Genomic DNA, 24674 nt, shown 5'->3' on the forward strand with positions numbered 1-24674 from the left:
ATCTTAAAAATTACTACTTAAAGCCTCGACAGATTTAAAACAAACAACAGGAGTTTGAACACTGAAAAATCTACTAAGAAATATCAATTTATAATCCCGACTAAATACAAAAATCTATCCCTTTTTTAAACAAACGAAAACATTTTCACATAGTTAAAGAAAATATATAAACATTTTTAATCTGTTTTATTTTCGTATTATTCTTATTTCTCAAAACTTTCTAAAATTAATTCATGAACTCAGACTTCCTAAAATAAAGCCTTTTTGGTTGGTGTGTCGCACAACAACAAAAATAATAGCAATTAACTGAAACTATTATGATTCTATGAAGAAAACGGGATGTGAAAAAATGGCATGACATGCTGGCATTAGATTATTCATTTAACTTTTCTTGGTTTTGACTTCTGGGGGATCAATTAGATTTCCTTGGCGCACCACATCAATGTGTCCCATACGTATCATTTTCTCTTCCCATACAGCAATTTCTTTTCTGTAAATATAATAGTATTTTATGCGAAAATGAGTATTTCGTGTACAATCAAAAGTTACATACTTATAGGTTTCAAACTCCTTGCGAGATTCCTGCATGTAAATATCTTTCTCGCCCTGTGACAATGTAGACCATTTTTTCGTAGCAGCTTCATGCCATTCTCGGAACGTTTGGTTCGGCTTCTGGGGTGTGCGGATTCTCTCCTTGGCTATGAAACGTATAAATGCTGATGCTGGCTTCTTTGGGCGTCCCAAATCCTTAATACGTTTGCGCATCATGCGACGTTCTTTAGCTTCGATTTTTTCTTGTTTGAGCTCCTTAATTTGGCTGCGTTGTTCATCGGTAATTTTGGCATCATATTTCATGCGTTTTTCAATATATTCTTGTTGTTCTTTTTTGTACTCTTCCTGGAGGCGTTGCTTCAACGATGCATCAGCTGTTTCCCACTTTTTGGAAACTTGCTTCACAACATCAACCAACGCCAAACTTGGATTTGCCGCCAAAATTTTTGGTCTCAAATCGTTCATGAACCGAAAGTACGGTGTGAGTGGTTTCTTTGGCCTTGCCGGCAGACCAACTTGTTGTTCGACCGTAAGTTTACTAGCGGCTGTTGCTGGGCTACTCAAGCTTAAATTTGCCACCGAAAGTGGTCTGTTAGTATCGTGCACATTTGAAACGGGTGACGGGGAGGACGAAGGATTTAAAGTTGATAGCGTTGGGGAATTAGATATGTTTGGTTTCAGATTAATCTCTACATGCTTATTGTTCTTAACTCCTACAACTTGCCTGCATTTGTTAATCAGAGAACCCAAAAAGGTGCCCTTGTTAAGTAAAGACACTGTTAGTAACATTTTGTTGTTGTTACTTAAATTCCGATTCAACCAATACTATATACAAATATTTGGCAACGAAATGAACGATGATGTGATGAGACTACAGATGTAAAACAAATAAATTGATGAAATTTTTTTTGGCGTTAACTAAAGCCGAAGAAGAATTTACAATGTATTTACATAAGAAAACGAGGAGCCCAGCTGACCGCAACAAACGTCACTGAAAAGTAAATAAATATAATGTGGGGTATGTTCAGTTTACTGTAGTGGTGCAACTTAAATGACCATGTTTGACATATGGAATTAGTTGTGTTCCAGTACTTTTTTTAGTAGTAAAACTAGCAGAAGAGAGAACAGTTCGAATTGTCATTCTCATTTAGGTTTGCTCAAAAAATAAGGGAACGGAAAATTAGCAGAAATGCGATAAAATGTCAAAATTCAAAATTCCAAAAGTAAACAGCCTAAATCGGACTGGTGAAACCTTACTGAAAAGAGCGCCAACATTTAAAAAATGAGTATTGAAGACGATAAGTTAAAATTAATAATTTATAATAATAATTAATAATCTGATTCCTCATTCAGCCAGTCCTCTTCACTGCTGGAATCATCCAAAAGTGAATACATCAGTTGCTCCATATTTTCTCTTTTTGTTTTTTGCACGACAAATATTAGTTTTTCCTTTAGTTTTCAAGTTGATCATTTTCTTTATTGAAATGTATCAATACATTTTTCAACCTTGTTAGCCCTGCCAATTAAATGTCAAATTTACAATATGCACATTTCTGCTCGGCCAAATTCATGTAGCTAAAACGAGCAGAAATGTGCACCACTCAGCGCCATTTTTTTCTCGAGAGAGCTGCAAGTTTTGCTTGTTTTTTGAGTACGGGAACGCGATGTAGCAGAATTAGTGCTAATTGGTACTAATTTGCAGGTTCTGGAACACAACTATTGTGTATGATCAGTTTTCCAGTAAAAATAAAATATATAGTCAAAACACCCTTTGCGAAAAATACATAGGCAAGAGTTGAATTCATATAAAAATCGAGATAAACGCTTACTACTACAAATATTTATTAAAGTAAAGAAAATATTGTCAGACGTTTTGCAAAATGCGCACATTAACCTCACAAACCGATTTTTAATCAGCTGATGATACTATGTAATCCTTACTGAGAAAATTTGCACTGACTTAAGAACATAAAATAGAGAATTGTATAAAAAAATGGTTTTCCAGAACCTGCAAGAATCTAGCAGAATTGTAATTTTTTCGATATCATAAAGAATTCTGAAACTGACCATATATAAACCTTATTTCAAATAATTAAATCCAGCAGCAAATAAAAAATATTTATATATATATATATATATATATACATATATATATATATATATACATATATATATATATATATATATATATATATATATATATATATATATATATATATATATATATATATATATATATATATATATATATATATATATATATATATATATATATATATTTCAGTTCATATTTTATAGATGGCGAAGCCACGAAATTGTTTTCGTCGCATAGTTTTCTGGTTTTTATTTTCATTGACAATTTTAGAATAGCTTCGTAAAACCACAGAAATACTATCCTGAGGCTATTATATGAAACAAGAAGTTTCCATTAATTTTGAATTTTTCCTTATTTTTTAAAGGAGCTAAATGGTGCGAAATTTGATGAGATGCCTGGATTTTTATTAAAAAAATATGATCCAAGCCGTTCAATCTTTTAATCCACTGGAAGAATTGATTGATATCTTTAAAGAGGGACCCGCAATGTACGTTTCATCTAATTATTGGTTTTGAAAATATTTTGTATTTATTTTTCATTTCTGTCAATTTTGTGTATGTATTGTACACAAAATTGACAGAAATCGGGCACACTTACAACACAATTTTAATTAGCTGGTAGCTCTACCTTACCTTTTCATTGTGCCATGGTCTCGAAAGAGTAAACAAATTATGGTTTATTTTAAATTTTTAATGGAAAATATTTTCCTTGGAATTTTTTAAATTTGAAATTTTCTTTTTTTTACATTTTTGAGCCAAAGATTTCGCGTGTGAAAACATGTTTATAATAATTGAAACGGTAGACGTAAAAAAGACACATAAGCCCAGTTTGATGTGTGCCCATAAGGTCTTACAAGTTGTTTTGTTTATATCCACTGAACATGTCCCATAACATCTGTTTGGTAGATGCATAACCAAACAATTAGTTACCCTATTCCAACATGACCAACGAGGCCACTTCGTCCAGGCAAAAACCATCTTCAGCAAAGCCCTTAGAAATAACTGAAAAAGTGAGAGTCCTCTGTTTGCATGGCTATCGCCAAAATGGCGAAAGCTTTAAAAGTAAACTCGGCTCATTTCGCAAACATGTAAACAAATATGCCGAGTTTGTTTTCATAGATGCACCGCACAAGGCAAAACCCATGGAAGAGGGTGCAGAACCGCAAGCCGATCAATTGAGTTGGTGGTTTAATAAGGACGATGGTTCATTCAAGGGTACCAATAAAAATGGACCGGCATTTGGTTTTCAGGAGAGTCTAAAATTGGTTGAAGAAACGTGGAAAACACAGGGACCATTTCAAGGCTTGTTGGGCTTTTCACAGGGGGCCTGTTTTGTGGGTCTGATATGCGGTTTGGCGAAGAAAAAATGTAAGTGATGACAATGATTAATGTAATTTTTTTATTTATATGATAATGTTTTATGTTATAGTGACCTCGATTAAACCGGAATTTGCCATTATGTCTTCGGGATTTCTTTCTGGCAGTTTGGTGCATAAAAGTGCCTATGAAGAGTCAGTCATAATACCCACATTGCACATTTATGGTCTATCCGATGAAATTATACCCAAAGAAATGAGCCAAGAACTGGCTAATCATTTTAAAAATGTCGAAGTTTTGGAGCATAACGGCGGCCATTATTTCCCGGCCACGTCGCAACAGAAACAAACGTACATTAATTTTTTCCAAGATCGTTTGCAGGAATACTTAGAAAATCTTGAATTGCAACAGACGTCAAATGCGGCATTTGTCGAGGAACAACCACAAAATAGTGAAGATGTTTCGGATTCACTGGAGGAAAGTGATTAAAGTAATAACTTTGTATTCCAGTCAAAATTATATGAAAATATTAAAAATATGTAATTATTTAAAAATAGTTTTATAGGAATTAATGAAATCTATGAACAATATCAAAAACTATGAACATGTGTTGGCTGAGCAGCAACAATTTGGAGGTCAAGCCGAAGTATTTGTAGGTTTTTATTAAAATTATTATGCAGTCAACATTCACGAGATTTAACAACAAAAAAATGTTTTTCTTTGGAAAGCCTTTGTTTTTTAGCTACAACGGAATTGATTTTTTATTATAATCCGGATGTAGGGAAAGAATTTTTAACGCTTCACGTAAATGGACCACTTTTGTCATTAGCACGTCCGGTAAGCATAAGTAAGAATTGAAGACGAAACAAATCTGAACGCTTCTCCATTGCCTAGCACTACACTTTTTAGAAGTAGTTCGTAATTGTAATTGAACAATTATATTTGTAATTTGAGAAATTCATTTGTGATTAAATACATTTCAATTGTTATCCGATAATTCCAATTGCAATTCGCCATATTCCATTCGAGCTTCGAATTATTTCACTTGTAATTTGAATTCTTTTCCATTCGAAATTCGAATTACAGGGTGAGATGAAACAACTGCAACCAACTTCAGACTGCTGTCACTTCTAAGCCACTCGTCCGACAGCTATTAAAATTATTCCAGTGACAACTCGGTATATTGTTTACAAGCGTAGAAAAGCATTTTGGTGAGAATTTTCCAGAAAAAAAGTTATTCGTGATAGAATTCAAGCGTGATAGTGTGATTTCTTTATATTTGGCTGCAAAGCCACAAGGGGCTATCGTTATAGCACTCCAGCATTTAAATGTGAATACATCTTTTGTTTCGTACCATCGCTCATTACCGTGTTACTGGTAGCGTAGCCCGACGTCAAGGACGTGGACGGAAGAAAACAGCAACATCAGCAGAAATGGTTCGAAAGTAAAGAAACGAGTGGCCGAAAAATGGCTCGTGAGCTGAACATATCGCAATATTCCCTTCGGCAAATATTGAAAAATGAGCTCGGGGTAAAGCCACAGACACAGAAAGAAAATAGACTCAAAAGGGCTAAAGAGTTGCTTCACTCGAAAGTGGTGAACTGCCGAATTTGGTTTTCTTCGATGAGAAAACACTCGTTGTTACTTGCCAAAGAGGTCAGCTGAAAATGTGCACCTTCGGTTGGCCACCAGAACTCAATCGCCGGCCATGGTGATGGTGTGGGCCGCCATAACAGCCGATGGGCACTCTCCGCTCGTATTAATCAACCGTGGCATCAGAATAAATGCCGAAAATATTCTGGAGGGTGTATTAAAGCCTTGGGCATGCAAACATTTTGACCGCAGACCTTGGACATTCCAACAGCACGTGCCACCTAAGAATGGATCCAAAATGAGGTTCCTCGCTTTATTTCCAGCGCACAATGGTTTGACTTTGTTGCAGTTTTTATCTCACTCTGTATATACTTTATGGGGTCTACGACGAATATTTAGGGATTTTACAAACGGAAAGACAAATTTAATATGCCCTTCTTTTTCAAGGTGGTGGGTATTAAAAAATTAAGTATTTGTGAACTACATTGGGCCATTAAGCTTGCCACGACCAAAAACTTAAAAATATGGACAATTTCGACTTCCAAGATTTTTGAGTTTGTTATTGGTCGGAATTATTTGCATTTGCATATCTTCTCAGTCAATGTGGTAAAATAGGTGATCACTAATTTGCATTATTTTCGCATTTAAGAAATGGTACATGTTGGATGATTTGGGAGTTCAATGGTGTGCGATTGCTAAGAAAACTGTCTGTCTCACTTTACGGCACATGTTCAAAAAAAAAAAAAAAAAGCTTCCTAAAAGAACCCATAAAACCGGGTTATGGACAAGCAATCCCTTAGAGACTTTTTGACTGCGACAAGTGAGATTGGCCTGAACGATTTACCTATTCTGGCCAGACGCCAAGTTCTAGCATTCAATATCAAACAAATTTCTATCGAAATGAATTTAAATTTGTTCATTTTACCTTGATTAACAAAAAATGTAGAAATTTAATAAAATTTTAACGCTCATCAATCTCAATCAAAACACACACACGATTGCATTTTTTTCAATATCAAATGCGAGAATTTCACCCCAGTCTGCTGTAGCATGACTACTATATTGAGTAATATTCCTTTAAACTTAACCTAGCATTTTTGTTTGGGTGGTGATAATTAGATGCTAGCAAATACGTTTAAAAATTCTATCGACAGGGAAGTGTTTCCAGTTTCTAAACCCTATTGGAAATGGGTGAAAGGAAGAAAGAATAATTTAGCATAGTTGTCCAACTTTAACAAATCTAGCATAGTTTCTTTTGTTTGTTTTTATCATTTTCATCTTTTTTATTAAGAATTAAATCGAAACATAAACGTAATTAAATTAAATTAAATAGAGTTGTTTGTTGTTTAAATAGAATAGAAAATAGTAGTTTGTTTAAATCTCTTTTTTCTTCTTAATTTTGTATTTTTTGTTGTTGTTGTTGGGTATATTGATTGACTGGATGATTAATGCATTTTAGAGAAAATGAGGACTGCAGTATAGTATTTAGAGATTATGAATCAATCGTTCATAATAGAAGTATGCATATATTGTAATTGATTTTATTTTATTCCTTTTCTGCTCAACATCATCATATTACGCTGTTTATTTTTAATTTATTTTATTAATGAGATTTTAACAAGGCTTTTATTAAGGGAAAGTTAAGAAAACAATTATTTAAATGGCGCTTGATTGCCATTGGTGACAGCTTTGTCGAAAAAAATTTGAAAAACAGACAATCAAGCCTTTTTATTAATTCTTTAAGAATTTCTATGTAAAATAGGCATAACTTAAAATGCAGTCATATAAACAATAAGAGGTAGCACAAATAGCCAAGATATTTAAGATAATAAAAGAACCAACGAAATAAAGGAAACTTGGTTTTAAATTAAATTGAGCCCTTCTCCCAACATTCATTAACACATTCGAATAAATCTAATCAAAAGTATTAGCCTCCTCCAAGGAGTTTGCAGTTTTTTTCATTTTAGCATAAAAACAACACTGATTTCAATGGCGACAATTATTGTAAATATATATCTTGTGTATGTATATAGTATATGTAATATACTTTCATTCTGCCTCGTCAGGGTGTAATTGAGTGGTGTGTTAGGTTTTACATCAATTGTGTTACTTTTTCGCCACGGCCTGGTGTTTTGTTTGTTTATTTCTTCATTCGACTTAAATATTAAATAATTGTTGTTTCTTGTGTGTTAAATAAAAAAATAAGAGAATTTGTTAATAGAATAGGTTGTAGGCTTCTTTGAAAGTGTTGCTGTAATTTTACACTAAATTGCTACTGCATCTTTTTGCGTTGCTTTTGTTAATGTTGTTGTCTCATTAAATATGTATATCTATGCCACCTGTTCTTTGCCATTTGCTGCTTCTTGATTTTTCATTACTTCTGGTAAATCTGGTGGTGATGAATAGGGTGTAATATCAAGGGTCTCAAATTCGCCATTTTCCTTTCTGTAATGAGAAGAATAATTATATATAAAAGAAGCTTAAATATGGCATGGGAATTATAATCGATAAAATAGGGTTTATGTTTGGTAAGTTTCATTAGGTGTCAAAATAATTTGTAAAAGCGCTCATTATAATCAGGGCATTCATTCATACTCCTTTATGTAATGCTTCAAACTTTAGAACTCAATAAAATTTAAAAAAAAAATCGTCTCCCATAACAAATCAAAGTTCACTTATGTTGAATCCAAAAATATCACATTTCAAGATACATGTCCGTATTTAACAAACACACATGTACTCAAAAATAAAAACATATACGAACGAAATAAATTACCCTGACAACAACAAATTGCAAAATGAATTAAAAATATCCCACATACATAAATGCTCTAAACAATATCAATATTGAATGTCGTACTCAGTGATTAATATTTTTTTGAGATAAGACATCATCGTCGTCCGAATAATCATACAAAAAAATGAATTGAATTAAAACATGTTCAAGAGTAAAAAATGTATTATCAATAAGCAGGAGGAACTTGTCAAACGTGCGCTACTATGGTATAATGTTGTCGTCGTGTGAACTCATTAAATGAGTACAAAAAATTCACATAAATTCTACCATTGGACTCGAATATTGGTCTAGACAGATTGGCTATATTTATATAACGTAGTCATAAGTCAATAACACACAACATACCTTAAAGCCAAACCTAATTGAGCTGGTGCTTGCGCCTTAGCTGTTGACATTGTGATGCCATAATCTTGCAAAGTATTGTCATCTTCCATAATATCATTGTCTTGATTGAATAAACGTTGATCTGATGGTTTAACTTTTAAAATACCTGAAAAAGAAGAATAAATGCATATTTTTGAGATATATATGTATAATATAAAGAAAATTGAATTTAGATGTTACTGGGTTTTGTTTATACTTGAAAGTGGTTTCTAAATTAAGGCAAAATATCCTGAACTATTAGGGCCAATTTTATCTCCAGAAAAAATAAAGGATATGCTAGAGTTTCCACTAAAAATTCGGATAACTGCATGGTGTTAAACGTCGATATCAACTATGAGGGGGATAAATTTAAATTGAAAAAGAAAAGGGTGAGAGAAAAAACTGCAACTGACTTCAGACTGCTGTCATTTCCGACCCGACGTCATGAAAGTGGACGGAAGAAAACAGCAACATCAGCAGAAATGGTTCGAAAAGTAAAGAAGAGATATGATCGAAAGCCGCGTGGCAGTGGCCGAAAAATGGCTCGTGAGCTGAACACATCGCAATATTCCATTTGGAAAATAGTGAAAAATGAGCTCGGGGTAAAGCCATTAAAACTCCAAAAAGTGCAAGAACTTACACCGCAACAGGCATAGACTCAAAAGAGCAAAAGAGTTGCTTCGCTTGGCCGAAAGTTGTGAACTGTCGAATTTGGTTTGATGAGAAAACATTCGTTGTACAGCAGTTTGTAAACAAACAAAATGATCGTGTTTACTTGCCAAAGAGGTCAGCTGAAAATGTGCACCTTCGGTTGGCCACCAGAACTCAAGCACCGACAATAGTGATGGTGTGGACCGCCATAACAGCTGATGGTCGCTCTCCGTTCGTATTAATCGACAGTGGCATCAGAATAAATGCTGAATATTATCGCGAAAATATTCTGGAGGGTGTATTAAAGCCTTGAGCACGCAAACATTTTGGCCGCAGACCTTGGACATTCCAATAGGACTCAGCACCATCGCACTCAGCACGCGACACCCAAGAACGGTTACAAAATGATTTTAGAAAGCAAGGTTGGCACTAAAAAATACCAAAGTGTCGATCACCTCAAGCAAGCGCTTCGTCGGGAATGGTTTCATTGGCCGTTTGAAGGCCATAATTCGTGCTAAAGGTGACCAATTCGAACAAATCTAAACTTATTCTAAAATTTGATGCTATTTCCGACATTTTTTGCTTTCATTCAATAAAATTAAAAAATGTAAAAATGTTACAGTTTTTTTATTTCACCCTGTATACATTGCTAAAATACTTATGACTTGGACAATCAAGTAATAGTTTCCGAAGGAGCAAGGAAACCTTATGTGGTGTACCTTGTCTAATGGGAATAAGTTACCAAAATATTTAATTTGTAATTTGTAAGATTACAGTTCGGAGGGACCGACCATGTAATAACCTAATACAACTTACGGTCAAGTTTATTTAAATCTGATACCCTTTCGACTGGAATATTTAAAATATCACTCCAAATATCAGGTTCTTAATGGGTTACAAATTAGTAATATATTCTTGTTTTTATGTTTATTCGTGATTTTTTTACATCAGTCCGTTCAAACATGACCAGAGGCACATAAAAGGGGCAAATTCAGAGGCAATTGCTTCATATTTACGTCCTCGGTTGTGCTTATGGGAATTCGAAACAACGTTTTATTTAGTTTCATTTAACCTATTATCATTCAAAATGGTAGACTTCTGACTTGTTCCAGATTCCCACGCAACCACGCAAAGTAACGCTAACCTAACGATGACACCATCTACGTCAGATTCTTTCCATACGTCAATATTATCGCATGTTCCCTTTGTAAAATCTCATGAATGGCAAAAAGCACGATATGGTAGATTGAATTTCATAATATTTATGGAAAGAATCTTCGTCTCCTTTTAAAAATGATTTATCAAGCAGGTATGAGTAGAAGCAACAAATCTGTACAGTATGATTAGCGGATTCGGAGTATATCCACATTCATTGCACTTAAAGGACGTTGACTTTATAGACACACTAGGCTAGGCAAAAATGTTAGCGCCATTTGCGTCAATTGTTTTGGATGCTGGAGAGATGAACACAAACAATCAAGCATTGGTATATCGATTTAGATTTTTACGTACTTATGTACTTAAATATGATTATTCCAAATATAATAAAATATCATTAAATTAACAAAATTAACATTCGTCTTATATTGGAGAATATAGATTAAAAAATGACTTGTAAATGGAACATTTTATTTAGATGTTTCTGGCCTAACCTCAACATCATGATTTCCTCGAATAGCAACATATACCTATGGAGTACATTGAACTGTAAAATCCTATATTGTAACAATATCCTACTTTTAGTTAAATAAGACCTTTCTAAAATTTTATTTAATACTTGCTAATATATTTGTATAGTTAAAATAACTTGTTATTATCTCAAGCGATATGATTCAAGTCCACTTGCCAAAAATTTCCATAAAACAAATTGATTTGTTGGACAAAAACTAATTATATCATGTTGGCATAATTCAATTTTAGTCATGACATAAATACTTTTGATGTGTGTTCAGGGTAAAAACTATGATCGATTCCCTCATCAAATTTAAAAAAAAAAATTAACCTATAACTACAAAAGTACCTACCTATAGGAATCTTTCAAAATATATTTAAAGGTCATATCATTTGGTCCCCTCAAAACACAAACAATTTCTTGTGTCCACATAAATGCTATTTTTGCCATTAAACTATTATTTGCTCTAGCTATTTTTGTTGTTTCATTTCAATGTTTACCTTCCAGCATACGCTTCAACTCGCCCACTGATGTATTCTCTTTGGCATCCGTAAAGATGGTAGTTTTGTGTTTTCTAATCATCAGGAACACATCCTAAAACAAACAACAACGAAAATAATGAGCTTTAATAAGTGTTACAAAATACAAATAAATTGATTGTTGAAATTGTTTCTTTTTTATAATTTTTGGTCAAAGTTCAATTTTTGCCATTTGCTGTCAGAATAGCAGCTCTCATAAAGCATGATCATTACTGCCGGTCTCGCTCGCTGTTAAAACAACAACAGCAGCGGCAAGCAGCTGCTGTCGCACAATTGGCATGCATATATTTCATATTTGAGAGCACAGGAACTATTCATTTGCTTCCGACACATTCTTGTGCCGTGGTTTATGACCCACATGTCACTTCTGTGTGTGTCAAACACACAAAGGAATCAGCTTCCTTTCGTTCGACTTGAACACTCACCATGTTGCTTGTGTTGACTATTGGCTTTGTACTAAGACAACTTCGACGACGACGACGTTGACGACCTTGCCTGTTTTTTCTTCTTCGATTTGATTCACTGCTTTTTTGGGGGAGATTCACTCGGAGGAATTGTAATTACAAAATTTGTACAAGTCTTTTAATTGGATTTTTATCGTCCTATTGATAGCTCCCGTTTTACAAATCGTTTTAACGTCTATGCTTTTGCTTAGCAAAATAATGATGTTTAATTTTTTCTTTTTTTGGTGTTTGTTGTATAAAAATATATAAGCAAAAAATTAACTTTTTTCTAGGGATCTATAATTTAATTTGCGTATAATCGGCAAACAACCGAAATACACTATCGAAAGAGAAAAATAATCGAATTGTCGATGTCTGTTGTCGATAACCATTGTGCGTTCTTATCGTTGGTAACAGCTGATGTATTGTGGTAGGTTTGTCGCATGAAGTGACAGTGAAACATATAAAAATGCGGCAATTATGATGAATGTGACACGAACTGCTGGAACAACAGTTTGAATGTCATATTTATGGGGAAGAAAATCTTTAGGTTTTTTTCTACAAATCGTGGTACATAATTTACAAGGTAGTACATAAAAAGAAAACACTGAAAACAATTGCTCTGCTCCAGAACCTGCAAGAATCTACTGTTTTTGCAATTGTTTTTGGATATCATAAATAGAAAATCGGTTATGGTTATAAAAAGTTTTAAATTCTTGCAGTTCTGGAACAGAGCTAATATTTTCTAATAGAGCACTTTAAATGTTTTTTGGAATGAACGGATAAAGCTAAAATCTTGAAATTTACTATGAGAAACAAGATTGGAATGTGAAATTGATATGTAAAGGTGCTTTGGCTGTATTAAGTGTGGGAACAGTATTAAATTTGAAACATTTTGGTTTAGGGCAAGGGGGTAGAATACAGGTAGTCACATCGATACAGCTACTGGGATAATTAACTGTCAAAACAATTCTGAAATTGAAAATTTTGAATGAAAAGTTATTGAAATTCGTTAAAATGTCGAAAAATGCATATCATAACAATCTCCGATTGGCGTTGTATAAGAAAACATGTAAGAATCGACTTATTAAAAGAAAAACATTTCAAAACGTTTGATATATCAATGTTTGCAAGTGTTGATGCATCTACCTGTATTTTTTTACTATGGTTTAGGGTGAACGGATGAAGCTGGAATTCAGAAATTTTATATTAGGGCCATGTTGGTGATTGCTTTGTGATAAAGAGGTGTTTTGGGAAATTTGTACTACATGTGTAAAAAGAGTACTAAGTAGTACTATATTTGGTACAATTTGGTATAGAGTGAACAGAAAGTTTTTGAAATCTAAAATTTGGTGTTAGGGCCACTGTTCATGTGTTGCCTGGATATATGGAAGTGGTTTCGGAAATGTGTACTATAATTGTACGAAAAATACTAAATATTTCTAAATTTGGTCTTGGGTGGGGATATGATATTTAGAATACTAATGTGATAGCTGGGTTGAGATTTGGCGTTGGTTTGGAAATTTCTACTACAAGTGTACGAAGAGTACTAAATGATACTATATTTGGCATTGGGTGAAGGGGCATGGCTGGAATTCTCAAATTAGATATTGAGGTCTTTGTTGGTATTTGGAATTGAGATATGGAGGTGGTTTTTGGAAGTGTGTACTATAATTATTCAAAAAGTACTAAATAGTACTGAATTTGGTATTGGATGAAGGAATAGAGCTGGGATGCTGAAATTTGATATTGAGGCATCTGTTGGTAACTGGAATTTATATATGGAGGTGGTTTTGGAAATGTGAGCTATAATTGAACGATAAGTACTAAATAGTACTAAATTTGGTATTGGGTGAGGGAATAGAGCTGTGATCCCGAAATTTGATATTGAGGTGTCTGTTGGTAACTGGGATTTAGGTATGTAGGGGGTTTTGAAAATGTGTACTATAATTGTACAAAAAGTACTTAATTTGGTATTGGATGACGGAATATAGGTAAAATCCTAAAGATTGATAAGGATGAACTTTTGGTGCCTGTGGTTGAGAGAAGGACCTGGTTTTGTAAATGAGTACCATAATAGTTCAAAGGGGCAATTACAGAGCTGAAATTTCATATTAAGGTCACTGTTGGATGGGGGTATAGATATTGTTTTGAAAATGCATACTTTCACAGTACGAAAAAGACTAAATGCTACTACTAAATATGGTATTTGGTAAAGGTACAGAACTGAAATCCTGAAATTTGAGATGGATGTCACTGCTGGTGTCTGTCGTTGAGAAAGAGGTGGTTTTGGAAATTCGTTCTACGAACATACGAAAAGAGCAAAATGTGCCGCTGGGCGTTGGGATATAGATGGAATTCTGAAATTTGATATAGAAGCTACTGTTGGTATATAGTTTCGAGAGAAGGGGGTGTATTCGGGAATGGGTAGTTTGATTGTTCGAAAAGTACTAAATTTTACTAAATTTGCTGTTGAAGTGAATGGATAGAACCTGAAACCTGAAATTTCCCTTTATGATATCGAGAAAAATTTTAAAACTAGTAGATTCTTGCAGGTTCTGGAACAGAGCAAAAATTATACATTTTCTTCTCTTTACCAAACAATTGTTTACCCAAGCATTAATTTTACAAAAAAAAAGTGATTTCTAGTCTCTCTCTTATCGATGATAAGTGAAAATTGCACATCCGCCCATTTGGATTTTATTGCAATAATAGCCATTTATTGCAACAATTTATTCAGACTAAACTATCATTGTACTTTTTGTGTGGTTTCATCTATTTACTTTGGTTTGTGTCACTTTTGATGTAAAACTCTGTCTGAGCATGGAAATGAAATCATATAATTTTAATATATTTGTAATAGAGCAGAACAGAGCAGCGCAGAGCAGCATTTATATTACTTATTGTGGTCAATTTGAACAGTTTTTCGAAATAGAGAAAATTCAATTCAGATCCACAGAAAAAAATTATAAAAAGCAATTAAAAAGAAACAAAACTTTATCACTCAAAAACGAATTTAAGTTATTTTTTTTTTTGAATTTTTAGATTTTAAATTATTTTGAAATACATTTTACCACTTTTTCAAATTTGTAACACTGTGCTTTTTAAACTAAAATACGACCAGTTTGAGTGCTGTGGTTGTTTGAAGTCAGAAAATAATATAGAGCTATTCTGACCAACAACATCTCGTATTTATTCGAGGACAATTCTTTCTGAACAAATGCTCACCCTACAGTAATAGAAACGGAGTTTTGAGAGTCCGTTATTGTGGTCTATTTTATATGGTTTATAAAAGGATTGGAGTGGGGTGTTACATTTGCAAGTTAGATTGCAGTTGCATTATGAGTATTTTAACATTTTATTTTGATTGTTTTTTTTTTTTTTTTGGTTTGTATTCAAACAAGTTAAAAAGTATCAGTCGGTATTGCCGCCAGAGATATACCCTCAGCCTATGTTCGAGTATATAAATATATTTTGACTAGTGTTAAGGTTATTCAAACGTTTGACCCTCTATGGAGCAGATCCCGAAGGAATGGGCCAATATTTCCCATTTCCTATCGGACCCAAAATATGATATAAATATTTCGACAGATGTGCCAAGTCTAAATGGAATCGGATGTTAATTTGGCGATTTATGAGCTTCATGGGTACTCAAAATTTCAATATTTTGTGGGGGAGGTACTTGATGGAGTGGACCGATATTGTCCATTATCACACATGTCCTAGCACCGACGCAAATATTAGGATTCGCAAAGTCGGAGCAAATTCGGATTAGCCTTTCTCTTTCTGTGCAAAAAATTTTTTTTTTTTTTTTGGAAATTTCGACCTTTTGTGGGGGAGGTACCAGAAGGAGTGGGCCGATATTGTTCATCTTAACACAAGACCTTGGGTTAATATAAATATTGGGATGTGTGAAATTTGAAGACAATCGGACTCTTACATAACATTTTATGAGAGTTGTAATTATTCAAAATTTTGACCATTTGTGGTGGAGGTACTTGATGGAGTGGACCGATATTGCCCATTTTCACACCTGACCTAGCACTGACGCAAATATTAGGATTTGCAAAGTTGGAGCAAATTCGGATTATCCTTTCTCTTCCTGTGCAAAAAATATATTTTTTGAAAATTTCGACCTTTTGTGGGGGAGGTACCAGAAGGAGTGGACCGATATTGCCCATCTTCGAACTCGATCTAAGTTTGACAAAAATATTACGTTGTAGCCAATTTGGACCAAATCGGATACTCCCTTCGAGAGTTATCGTGCGCACCAGCCAGACAGACAGACAGACAGACGGACGGACGGACGGACGGACGGACGGACGGACATCGCTAGATCGACTTCAAATGTTCTGAAACGGATTTGGTCCAAAGAGACCTAGGGTCTAAAACCATTATTTCGACTAGGCACGTTTTGGCCGTATCAAATGATATATACCCTCTGTAGCCATATGGCTGAGGGTACAAAAAGGAGAATTAATAAATATTTTGTATTTGATTTGGCGACAAAATGATATTGCTAGTAGTTTTTTTTTTGTATTGTGGCTGAAGAAAAACATAATTATATGTTTAAAAACTTCTTCCTTAGAGCTGAAGAGGGTCAAAAGGGTTCGCGAAGGGAGCATCCGATCTAATTTAATTGATTTGAAACAATATATATATATATATATATATATATATATATATATATATAGTCTAATCTTCGTCCCTAGAAATATTTTAATCAGTTCGAAATAAAAAAATTTCGATTCAATACTTTTGGTACCTCACTTACACAGGGACACAATTTTGAAAGAGTATAATTGTCGTAAGATTGGAAATTAAGCCTTCGCATGACATATTTTATGGCATATCATAAAGGTATGTCAGAGACGCACTCGAATCCTGCCGTCTTTCCCCCCACAATTTGACATTAATATGCCAAGCGGCTTATGTACCGTCACCTTTAGTCCCCGATTTTTCTCGATTTTCACAAATCCTAATATTTCGTTAGACATTAGATTAAGTACGATCATGAGATTTAATGGTTTATTCCTTTTTCACAAATGGCAAAAAAAACCTGTATCCAATATGAAGCGAAGAGTGTATCCGTGTAGATCCAAACTTCAAACTATAATACAATTTTTGGATTTCTATTAACTTTTTTTAAATGAAAACATTGCAGAAATTATTTTGAATCTTGATTTGATTCAACTTGAACTTGGTAAAGTTCCTTATAGTCAAGAAACAATCTTAAAGGACCCTATAAAAAGATTCACGGAGTTTTGATGGATACTGCGTTTTTAAGGATCTTTGGCCAAGAAAAGTAGATTTCAAAGGATCTTCCGGCCAAGAATTGTGTGTTTTTAAAGAACGCTCAAGAAAAGTATCGTGGATGTTTCAAACCTTTGGAGTTTTTTTAAAGGACCTTCTGATCAACAATAAAGTGTTTTGATAGGATCTTATGCTCAGAAGTAGTGGATTTCACATGACAAGAATTATGGGCTTTTTAAAGGATCTTTTGGTCAGGGACAGTGTTATTCAAAGAAAATATTTTTAAGGGCCATTTTTTGAAGGTTCTACTGGTATTCAAAAAAAAAAAAAAAAAATTTAAAAAAAAAAAAAATAAATAATATATATATATAAAGGGTGAGATAAAAAAACTGCAACAAAGTCAAGCGCCATAAATTTTACATTTTTTAAATTTTGTTAAATGAAAACAAAAAATGTCGGAAATAACATCAAATTTTAGAATAAGTTAAGATTTGTTCGAATTGGTCACCTTTGGCACGAGTTATGGCCTTAAAACACGCTGCCCGAATGTTGCTCTGCGCTTTTTTGGCCCATTCCCGGCGAAGCGCTAGCTTGTGGTGATCGACACTTTGGCTTTTTTTAGTGCTAACCTTGCTTTCCAAAATACTCCAGACACAATAGTACAACGGATTGGTATCCGGAGATTTTGGTGGCCATTGTGGGCTGGAAATGAAGCGAGTTACCTCATTTTGTAACCATTCTTGGGTGGCGCGGGCTGAGTGCGTTGGTGCTGAGTTCTGTTGGAATGTTCAAAGTCTGCGCTCAAAGTGTTTGCGTGTCCAAGGCTTTAATACAGCCTCCAGATTGTTTTCGCAATAATATTCGGCTTTTATTGTGATGCCACGGTCGATTAATACGAGCGGAGAGCGACCATCGACTGTTATGGCGGCCCACACCACACCACACCATCGCCGGCGCTTGAGTTCTGGTGGCCAACCGAAGGTGCACATTTTCAGCTGACCTCTTTGGCAAGTAAACACGATCATTTTGTTTGTTTACAAACTGCTGGACAACGAATGTTTTCTCATCGGAGAAAACCAAATTCGGAAGTTCGCCACTTTCGGTCAAGCGAAGCAACTCTTTAGCTCTTCTGAGTCTATGCCTGTTGCGGTGTAAGTTCTTGCACTTTTTGGAGTTTTAATGGTTTTACCCCGAGCTCATTTTTCACTATTTGCCGAATGGAATATTGCGATATGTTCAACTCACTAGTCATTTTTCGGCTACTGCGACGCGCAACCATTTTCGAACTATTTCTGCTGATGTTGCTGTTTTTTCGTCCAATTCCTTGACGTTGGGCTACGCTACCAGTATCACGGTAACGAGCGATGGTTCCAGACACAAAAGACTTATTCACATTTAAATGCTGGAGTGCTCTAACGATAGTCACTCGTGGTTTTCCAGCCAAATATAAAGAAATCACACTATCACGCTTGAATTCCATCACGAATAACTTTTTTCCTGGAAAATTCTCACCAAAAATCATGAGTTGTTAAAGTGTATTTTCCAAGGGCTTCCCGATTATAAACTTTGGAACATTTAAACATAATTATACCCTCAGCCATATGGCTACAGAGGGTATATATCATTTGATACGGTCAAAACGTGCCTAGTCGAAATAACGGTTTTAGACCCTTGGTCTCTTTGGACCAAATCCATTTCAGAACATTTGGAGTCGATCTCTCTCTTCAAATTTCACACATACAAACATTTTTGCTAACACAAGATCTGTTGTGAAGATGCTATATATCTGTGAACCCCTTCTGGTACCTCACTCACAAAGGGACACAATTTTCAATACTTAAATAAATTGTGAAACAACTCAGCGATTCTTTACAACTTGCTATATCTAAATATATGTCTCTCGACCAGAATCCTGAGATGAATATGGAATTTAAGATTTTCCATAAATTGGATATAAATTTCGATTTTCTTATATATTCATAATAATATTTATATCATGTTTATTTAGTTCCGATATGAAATGGATAATATTGACTCATTCGTTCAAAACCCACTCCATAGAGGGTCAAGAGTTTGAAAACTCACAACAGAAGTCAAAATATTTTTAAATAATCAAACATTTGCAGAGGGTATACATCTGTCGGCAAAATCGACCGATACTTTTTTACTTGTTTTTTGTCACTTTATCAATAAAAATTGTGTTTTATTTAAAGATTATTTTGTAATGACTTCTTGCACTAAAATCGTTGAATTTTGTATCCAAGAACCTCCAGATCTTGTGAAAATGAATTTATGATTTGGTGACCCGAGAAGGGTGATTTTTTTCTGAAAGTTCTTGGAAAAAATTCTCACAAAAAATGGCGCCCAACGAGTGTATAAATGTTTAATCTCACATTTAAGTAATAAAAAATGGTTACAAGACTGGTTTACATATTAATTCTTCGTTGGGAGCCATTTCTCGTATAAACAACTAAAATTGGGCAAATTATAATGCTTGTGAAGTTAAACTACTTTTACATTAATAAATATCCAATTCAAAATTTTAATTTCATAAAAACTTCTAATACTTTCTTAACACACATACCCTTCTTTAAAACACACACACTTTTCTTTTCCCCGGGTTAATTCTATTCCCATAATGGAAAATTATTTTATACACTCAAATTTACTGGACTTCTGTTGACAACAAACGAACGATGATAAGAAGGACAAAAAATTATAATAAAAGATGACACCGCTGGCGTTAGAATTCCAGCTGTTTGTGGACAAAACAACAATTAATCAAATTTTCTTTGGCGCAAAAATATGGGTTATGAATGAACCTCTCTCTCTCTCTCACTATCGCTATGTGGTTTGTGTCGGTTGCCTATAACAATTCATATTTTTCTTTAGGATTTCCTTTTGAATATTTCATTGTGATGTTGTTTTTTGTTGTTGCCTGACTCTCAGCTTCTTCTATTCCCTAAATGGCATGGCCGGCCATCCTTTGACTAGATGACATTTCAGAGGCCATTATTTAATCTGTTGTTTTGTTTTCGCAAAAATATTTATCACCCAGTCGAAATGTCCTGGCATCTGACAACCCGATCGTATCCCCACGAAAACAAACGAAATGATAGGACTTTGGAACGGCAAGAAAAAATATAAAACCACAAAACATCACAAAGTTACATTCCACCACATGTTGGGTGGGGTGGGGTGGGTTGGTGGGAATAGTATGAATCCATTTATCCATATCACGTAAAGCTAAACGCAATAGAAATGTTATTATGGAAATATTATGGAATGTTGATTTATAGAATCACTAGAATCTGTCATGACAATGAATTATCAACCCTTGTCAAGGCAGAGCAAATAAAAAAACACATCGTCAATAAAAAATGTCTTTACCCAAAGTTGTCGGAATGACAGTCAGTTGCCACGGTGTGGTTTGTTCTAAGAAAAGTTATCGTTAAAATACCATTTAATTTTAATACTTTTTTTTAGACCTTCAATTATCTATGAATAAAAACTTATATTTAAATGCTATCAAATTAACTCTAGCAATTTCAAAAATAAATAAAATTCATAAACATTCTTATTATATTATTTATTATGCTGTCGGTATATAAATAAATAACTGACTGAGAGGGAATCAGCGCCCAGACAAAACGACTGAAGCTAGAAACTTGAAATTTGGGACGAGGGACAGTCTTGGTGCGTAGGCGTGTTATAAGGCAGAGTTTTTTTTTTTTTTTTTTTTGAAATTTGTAATAAAAGGGTACTTAGTACCTTTCGTACCCTTTTATTACAAATTTCAAAAAAAAAAAAACTCTGCCTTATAACACGCCTACGCACCAAGACTGTACTAAAAATTGAATGCTTTGTATTTTTCAAACGGAATAAGCTAGAATTCGCTAGAATTAGAGCGCAGCATAGATGTACCAAAGGATTTTTGAAAATTTGAACTTTAAGGTTACGAAAAGTTCTAAAACATTACTAAACTTATAAAATGGTACCATTTGGTACGTTGAGGTTCTAAATTGGAAACAGTTTGACTTAAGGTGAACGAATGAATATGAAATTTCAAGTTTTGTGTTGGTTTTGGAAATGGGTACTAAAAGTGCACGAAAAGTGCTAAATAGTATTATATTTGATAAAATTTTTTATTGGGTGAACAGATAGTGCTCGAAATTGGAAATTTGACATTAGAGTCGCTGTTCATGGTAGTTTGGACATATGGAGGTGATTTCGTGTACTATAATTGTACGAAAAGTACTAAAAGGTACTATTTTTCTATTAGGTGGAGGGATAGACCTGGTATCCGCAAATTTGATATTGAGGTCTCTGTTGGTGTCTAGAATTGAAAAGTAATAAATATTACTAAATTTAGTCTTATGTGAAGGAATAGCACTGCAATCCTTAAGTTTGATATAAATGTCACTGTTGCTGTCTATTGTTAAGATGTGGAGATATGGAAAATGTGTAGTATAGTTGTACGAAAAGTAGTAAATAGTACAAAATTTCATGTAGATATCACTGTTGGTGTCTTTAGTAAAGATATGGAAGTGGTTTTGGAAATGTGTACTATAATAGTACGAAAAGTACTAAATAGTAAAGTATTTAATTATTATTATTGGGTGAATGGATATTGCGAAATCCTTAAATTTGATATAGATGTCACAATTGGTGTCTGTGGTTAAGAAAAGGGGATGGTTTTGGAAACATGTACCATAATTGTTCGAAAAGTACTAAACATTACTAAATTTGGTATTGGGTGAACGGATAGGGCTGGAATCCTCAAATATGATATTGAGATCTCTGTTAGTATCTGGAATTGAGATATGGAGGTGGTTTTGAAAATGTGTCCTGTTATTGTACGAAAAGTACTAAATAGTACTAAATTTGGTTTTAGGGGAAGGAATAGAGCAGCAATTCTGTCACTGTAACAATGGAGTTGGTTTAGGGGATGTGTACTCTAATTGTACGAAAAGTACTAAATAGTAACACAAATCTTGAAATTTGAAATGGATGTCACTGTTGGTATCTGCAGTTGAGAGAAGGAGGTTGCAAAATGCCGCAAAATGTGCCGTTAGGTTGAAATGCGGTGCGAAGAATCGCCACATGTCCTGAGGGACATACCCTTAAGCCAGTATAGGTCTGTTGTACGCTCTAGACTTAAAGTTATTGAACGAAGATGGTCAGTTCACAGTATATAATATTAGAAATTCAATTGCCTTAACAAAATTCCTTAACTGTTTTATTTCATTTACCATGATATGATTAAGGTCGTTTCGTTTCGTTCGAAAGAGAGAAAATGATCCAACGTAGTATTAAGTTAAAAACAATTTGCCTAATTTTAGTGGGATTTCCCGGATACTGATGTTCAACGAACGGTAGCTCATTGAAGTGAAGAACAATAAAAATAAGGTTTTTTTTGGAAAAATATCGATATAGAAATAAAATCTATGCCCAATTAAAATTTCTTTCACCCGCCACTTCTTCTGACCAATATTTCATTTTTCATAAAGAAAGAATTTTTTTATGCCACGAAGTTGGGCGCCACGAAGTTGGGCGCCAGTAAAGAAAGTCCTAAAGTCGGGCGGGGCCGATTTTATGATACCCTACACCACTTTGCTAATTTAGTTGAGCTCCACATAACAATTTAAAGTTTTTATGGGAGAATTCAATCATACGCCTTATGATTATAATTATAATTTAAAATACAAAGGACTAAATATGCCGAAGCATTTGCATCTTTTAAATTCGAACTTGTATTGCCCATTTGGTGCAAAATTAATTTAAAATCAGATAAAGATATATATGAGAGCTAAATCCAAATCTGAACCGATCTCGATAAAATATGGCAAAGATATTTAATTTAAAGTTTTTATGGGAGAATTCAATCATACGCCTTATGATTATAATTATAATTTAAAATACAAAGGACTAAATATGCCGAAGCATTTGCATCTTTTAAATTCGAACTTGTATTGCCCATTTGGTGCAAAATTAATTTAAAATCAGATAAAGATATATATGAGAGCTAAATCCAAATCTGAACCGATCTCAATAAAATATGGCAAAGATATTTAATTTAAAGTTTTTATGGGAGAATTCAATCATACGCCTTATGATTATAATTATAATTTAAAATACAAAGGACTAAATATGCCGAAGCATTTGCATCTTTTAAATTCGAACTTGTATTGCCCATTTGGTGCAAAATTAATTTAAAATCAGATAAAGATATATATGAGAGCTAAATCCAAATCTGAACCGATCTCGATAAAATATGGCAAAGATATTTCTGAGCTGTATTTGATATATTTCCCTGAATATTGTTGTTACGGAGTGCATATTACGTATGTTGGTAACAAATACAACAAATCGGATGAACAATATATATGGGAGCTATAGCTATATCTGAACCGATCTTCACCAAATTTGGCATACTACCTTCTAGACTCAATTCGGTCGTGGGTACCAACTTCCATCCCATTTGGGCAAATATTAGACGTTTGGTTCACAATAAAAGGTAAATCGGACGAAGTTATATATGGGAGCTATATCCAAATCTGAACCGATCTCCAGCTATTCCTGTGCTCCATCTAATACCTGGTACCAAATATCACGGCTGTGGAGTGAATATTACGAATGTAAGGGACTAAAACACTAAATCGGATGAAACATATATATGGTTGCTATATCTATATCTGAACCGATTTTCACTAAATTTGATATACTTGCTTCTAGGCTGAATTTGGTCCGATGTACTAAAATTCAGTCCATTTGGACTTATATCGGTCATTTGGCGCACAATTAACCCGAAATCGGATGAAGATATATATGGGAGCTATATCCAAATCTGAACCGATTTCGATAAAATTACAAACAGCTATTTCTGGGCTGTATATTATATCTGGTACCAAATATCATTCTTGTGGAGTGCATATTACGAATGTGAGAGGCTTAAACACCAAATCGGATAAAACATATATATGGGAGCTATAGCTGTTTCTGAACCGATTTTCTCTAAAATTTGTTGTATTTGCTTTAAGGCTAATCTCGGTCACATGTGCCAAAATTCGGGCCATTTGGGCTGATATTGGCCATTTGGCGGTCAATTAACCCGAAATCGGATGAAGATATATATGGGAGCTATATCCAAATCTGAACCGATTTCCATATAATTTAAAACAGCTATTTCTGTGCTCCATCTAATACCTGGTACTAAATATCACGGTTGTGGAGTGCATAGCAGGAATGTGAGGGACTTAAAGATCAAATCGGATGAAAGATATATATGGGAGGTATAGCTATATCTGAATCGGTTTTCTCCAAATTTGATATACTTGCTTCTAGGCCGAACTCGGTTGGGTGTGCCAAAATTCAGGTAATTTGGACTGATAGTGGACATT

At 34.0% G+C, this 24674-nt stretch overlaps 3 protein-coding genes across 4 annotated transcripts; 1 reads left to right on the forward strand and 2 right to left on the reverse strand.

The window, feature by feature from the left end:
- Nucleotides 1-169: 169 nt before the first annotated feature.
- On the reverse strand, nucleotides 170-1463 carry LOC131800386 (transcription factor A, mitochondrial-like). 2 transcript variants are annotated; one of them, XM_059127914.1, is made up of 3 exons: nucleotides 1277-1457; nucleotides 554-1141; nucleotides 170-490 (listed from the first exon to the last, which is right to left on the reverse strand). In XM_059127914.1, the coding sequence occupies exons 1-3, from the start codon at nucleotides 1339-1341 to the stop codon at nucleotides 382-384; spliced, it is 762 nt and encodes a 253-aa protein (XP_058983897.1). In that variant the 5' UTR covers nucleotides 1342-1457; the 3' UTR covers nucleotides 170-381. The 2 variants fall into 2 exon arrangements, with proteins under 2 accessions (XP_058983897.1, XP_058983896.1); XM_059127913.1 differs by having other exon boundaries at nucleotides 554-1463.
- A 2049-nt stretch (nucleotides 1464-3512) lies between these two features.
- Nucleotides 3513-4966, forward strand: LOC101894088 (esterase GA18864). Its single transcript, XM_005179599.4, has 2 exons — nucleotides 3513-4014; nucleotides 4076-4966. Exons 1-2 carry the CDS (start codon nucleotides 3588-3590, stop codon nucleotides 4450-4452), a joined length of 804 nt encoding a protein of 267 aa, XP_005179656.2. The 5' UTR covers nucleotides 3513-3587; the 3' UTR covers nucleotides 4453-4966.
- A 2499-nt stretch (nucleotides 4967-7465) lies between these two features.
- On the reverse strand, nucleotides 7466-12338 carry LOC101892607 (elongin-B). Its single transcript, XM_005179590.4, has 4 exons — nucleotides 12004-12338; nucleotides 11540-11633; nucleotides 8699-8843; nucleotides 7466-8001 (listed from the first exon to the last, which is right to left on the reverse strand). Exons 1-4 carry the CDS (start codon nucleotides 12004-12006, stop codon nucleotides 7887-7889), a joined length of 357 nt encoding a protein of 118 aa, XP_005179647.1. The 5' UTR covers nucleotides 12007-12338; the 3' UTR covers nucleotides 7466-7886.
- Nucleotides 12339-24674: the final 12336 nt, after the last annotated feature.

Source organism: Musca domestica, unplaced genomic scaffold (assembly GCF_030504385.1).
Source record: "Musca domestica strain aabys unplaced genomic scaffold, Musca_domestica.polishedcontigs.V.1.1 49, whole genome shotgun sequence".
Taxonomy (NCBI): Eukaryota; Metazoa; Arthropoda; class Insecta; order Diptera; family Muscidae; genus Musca; species Musca domestica.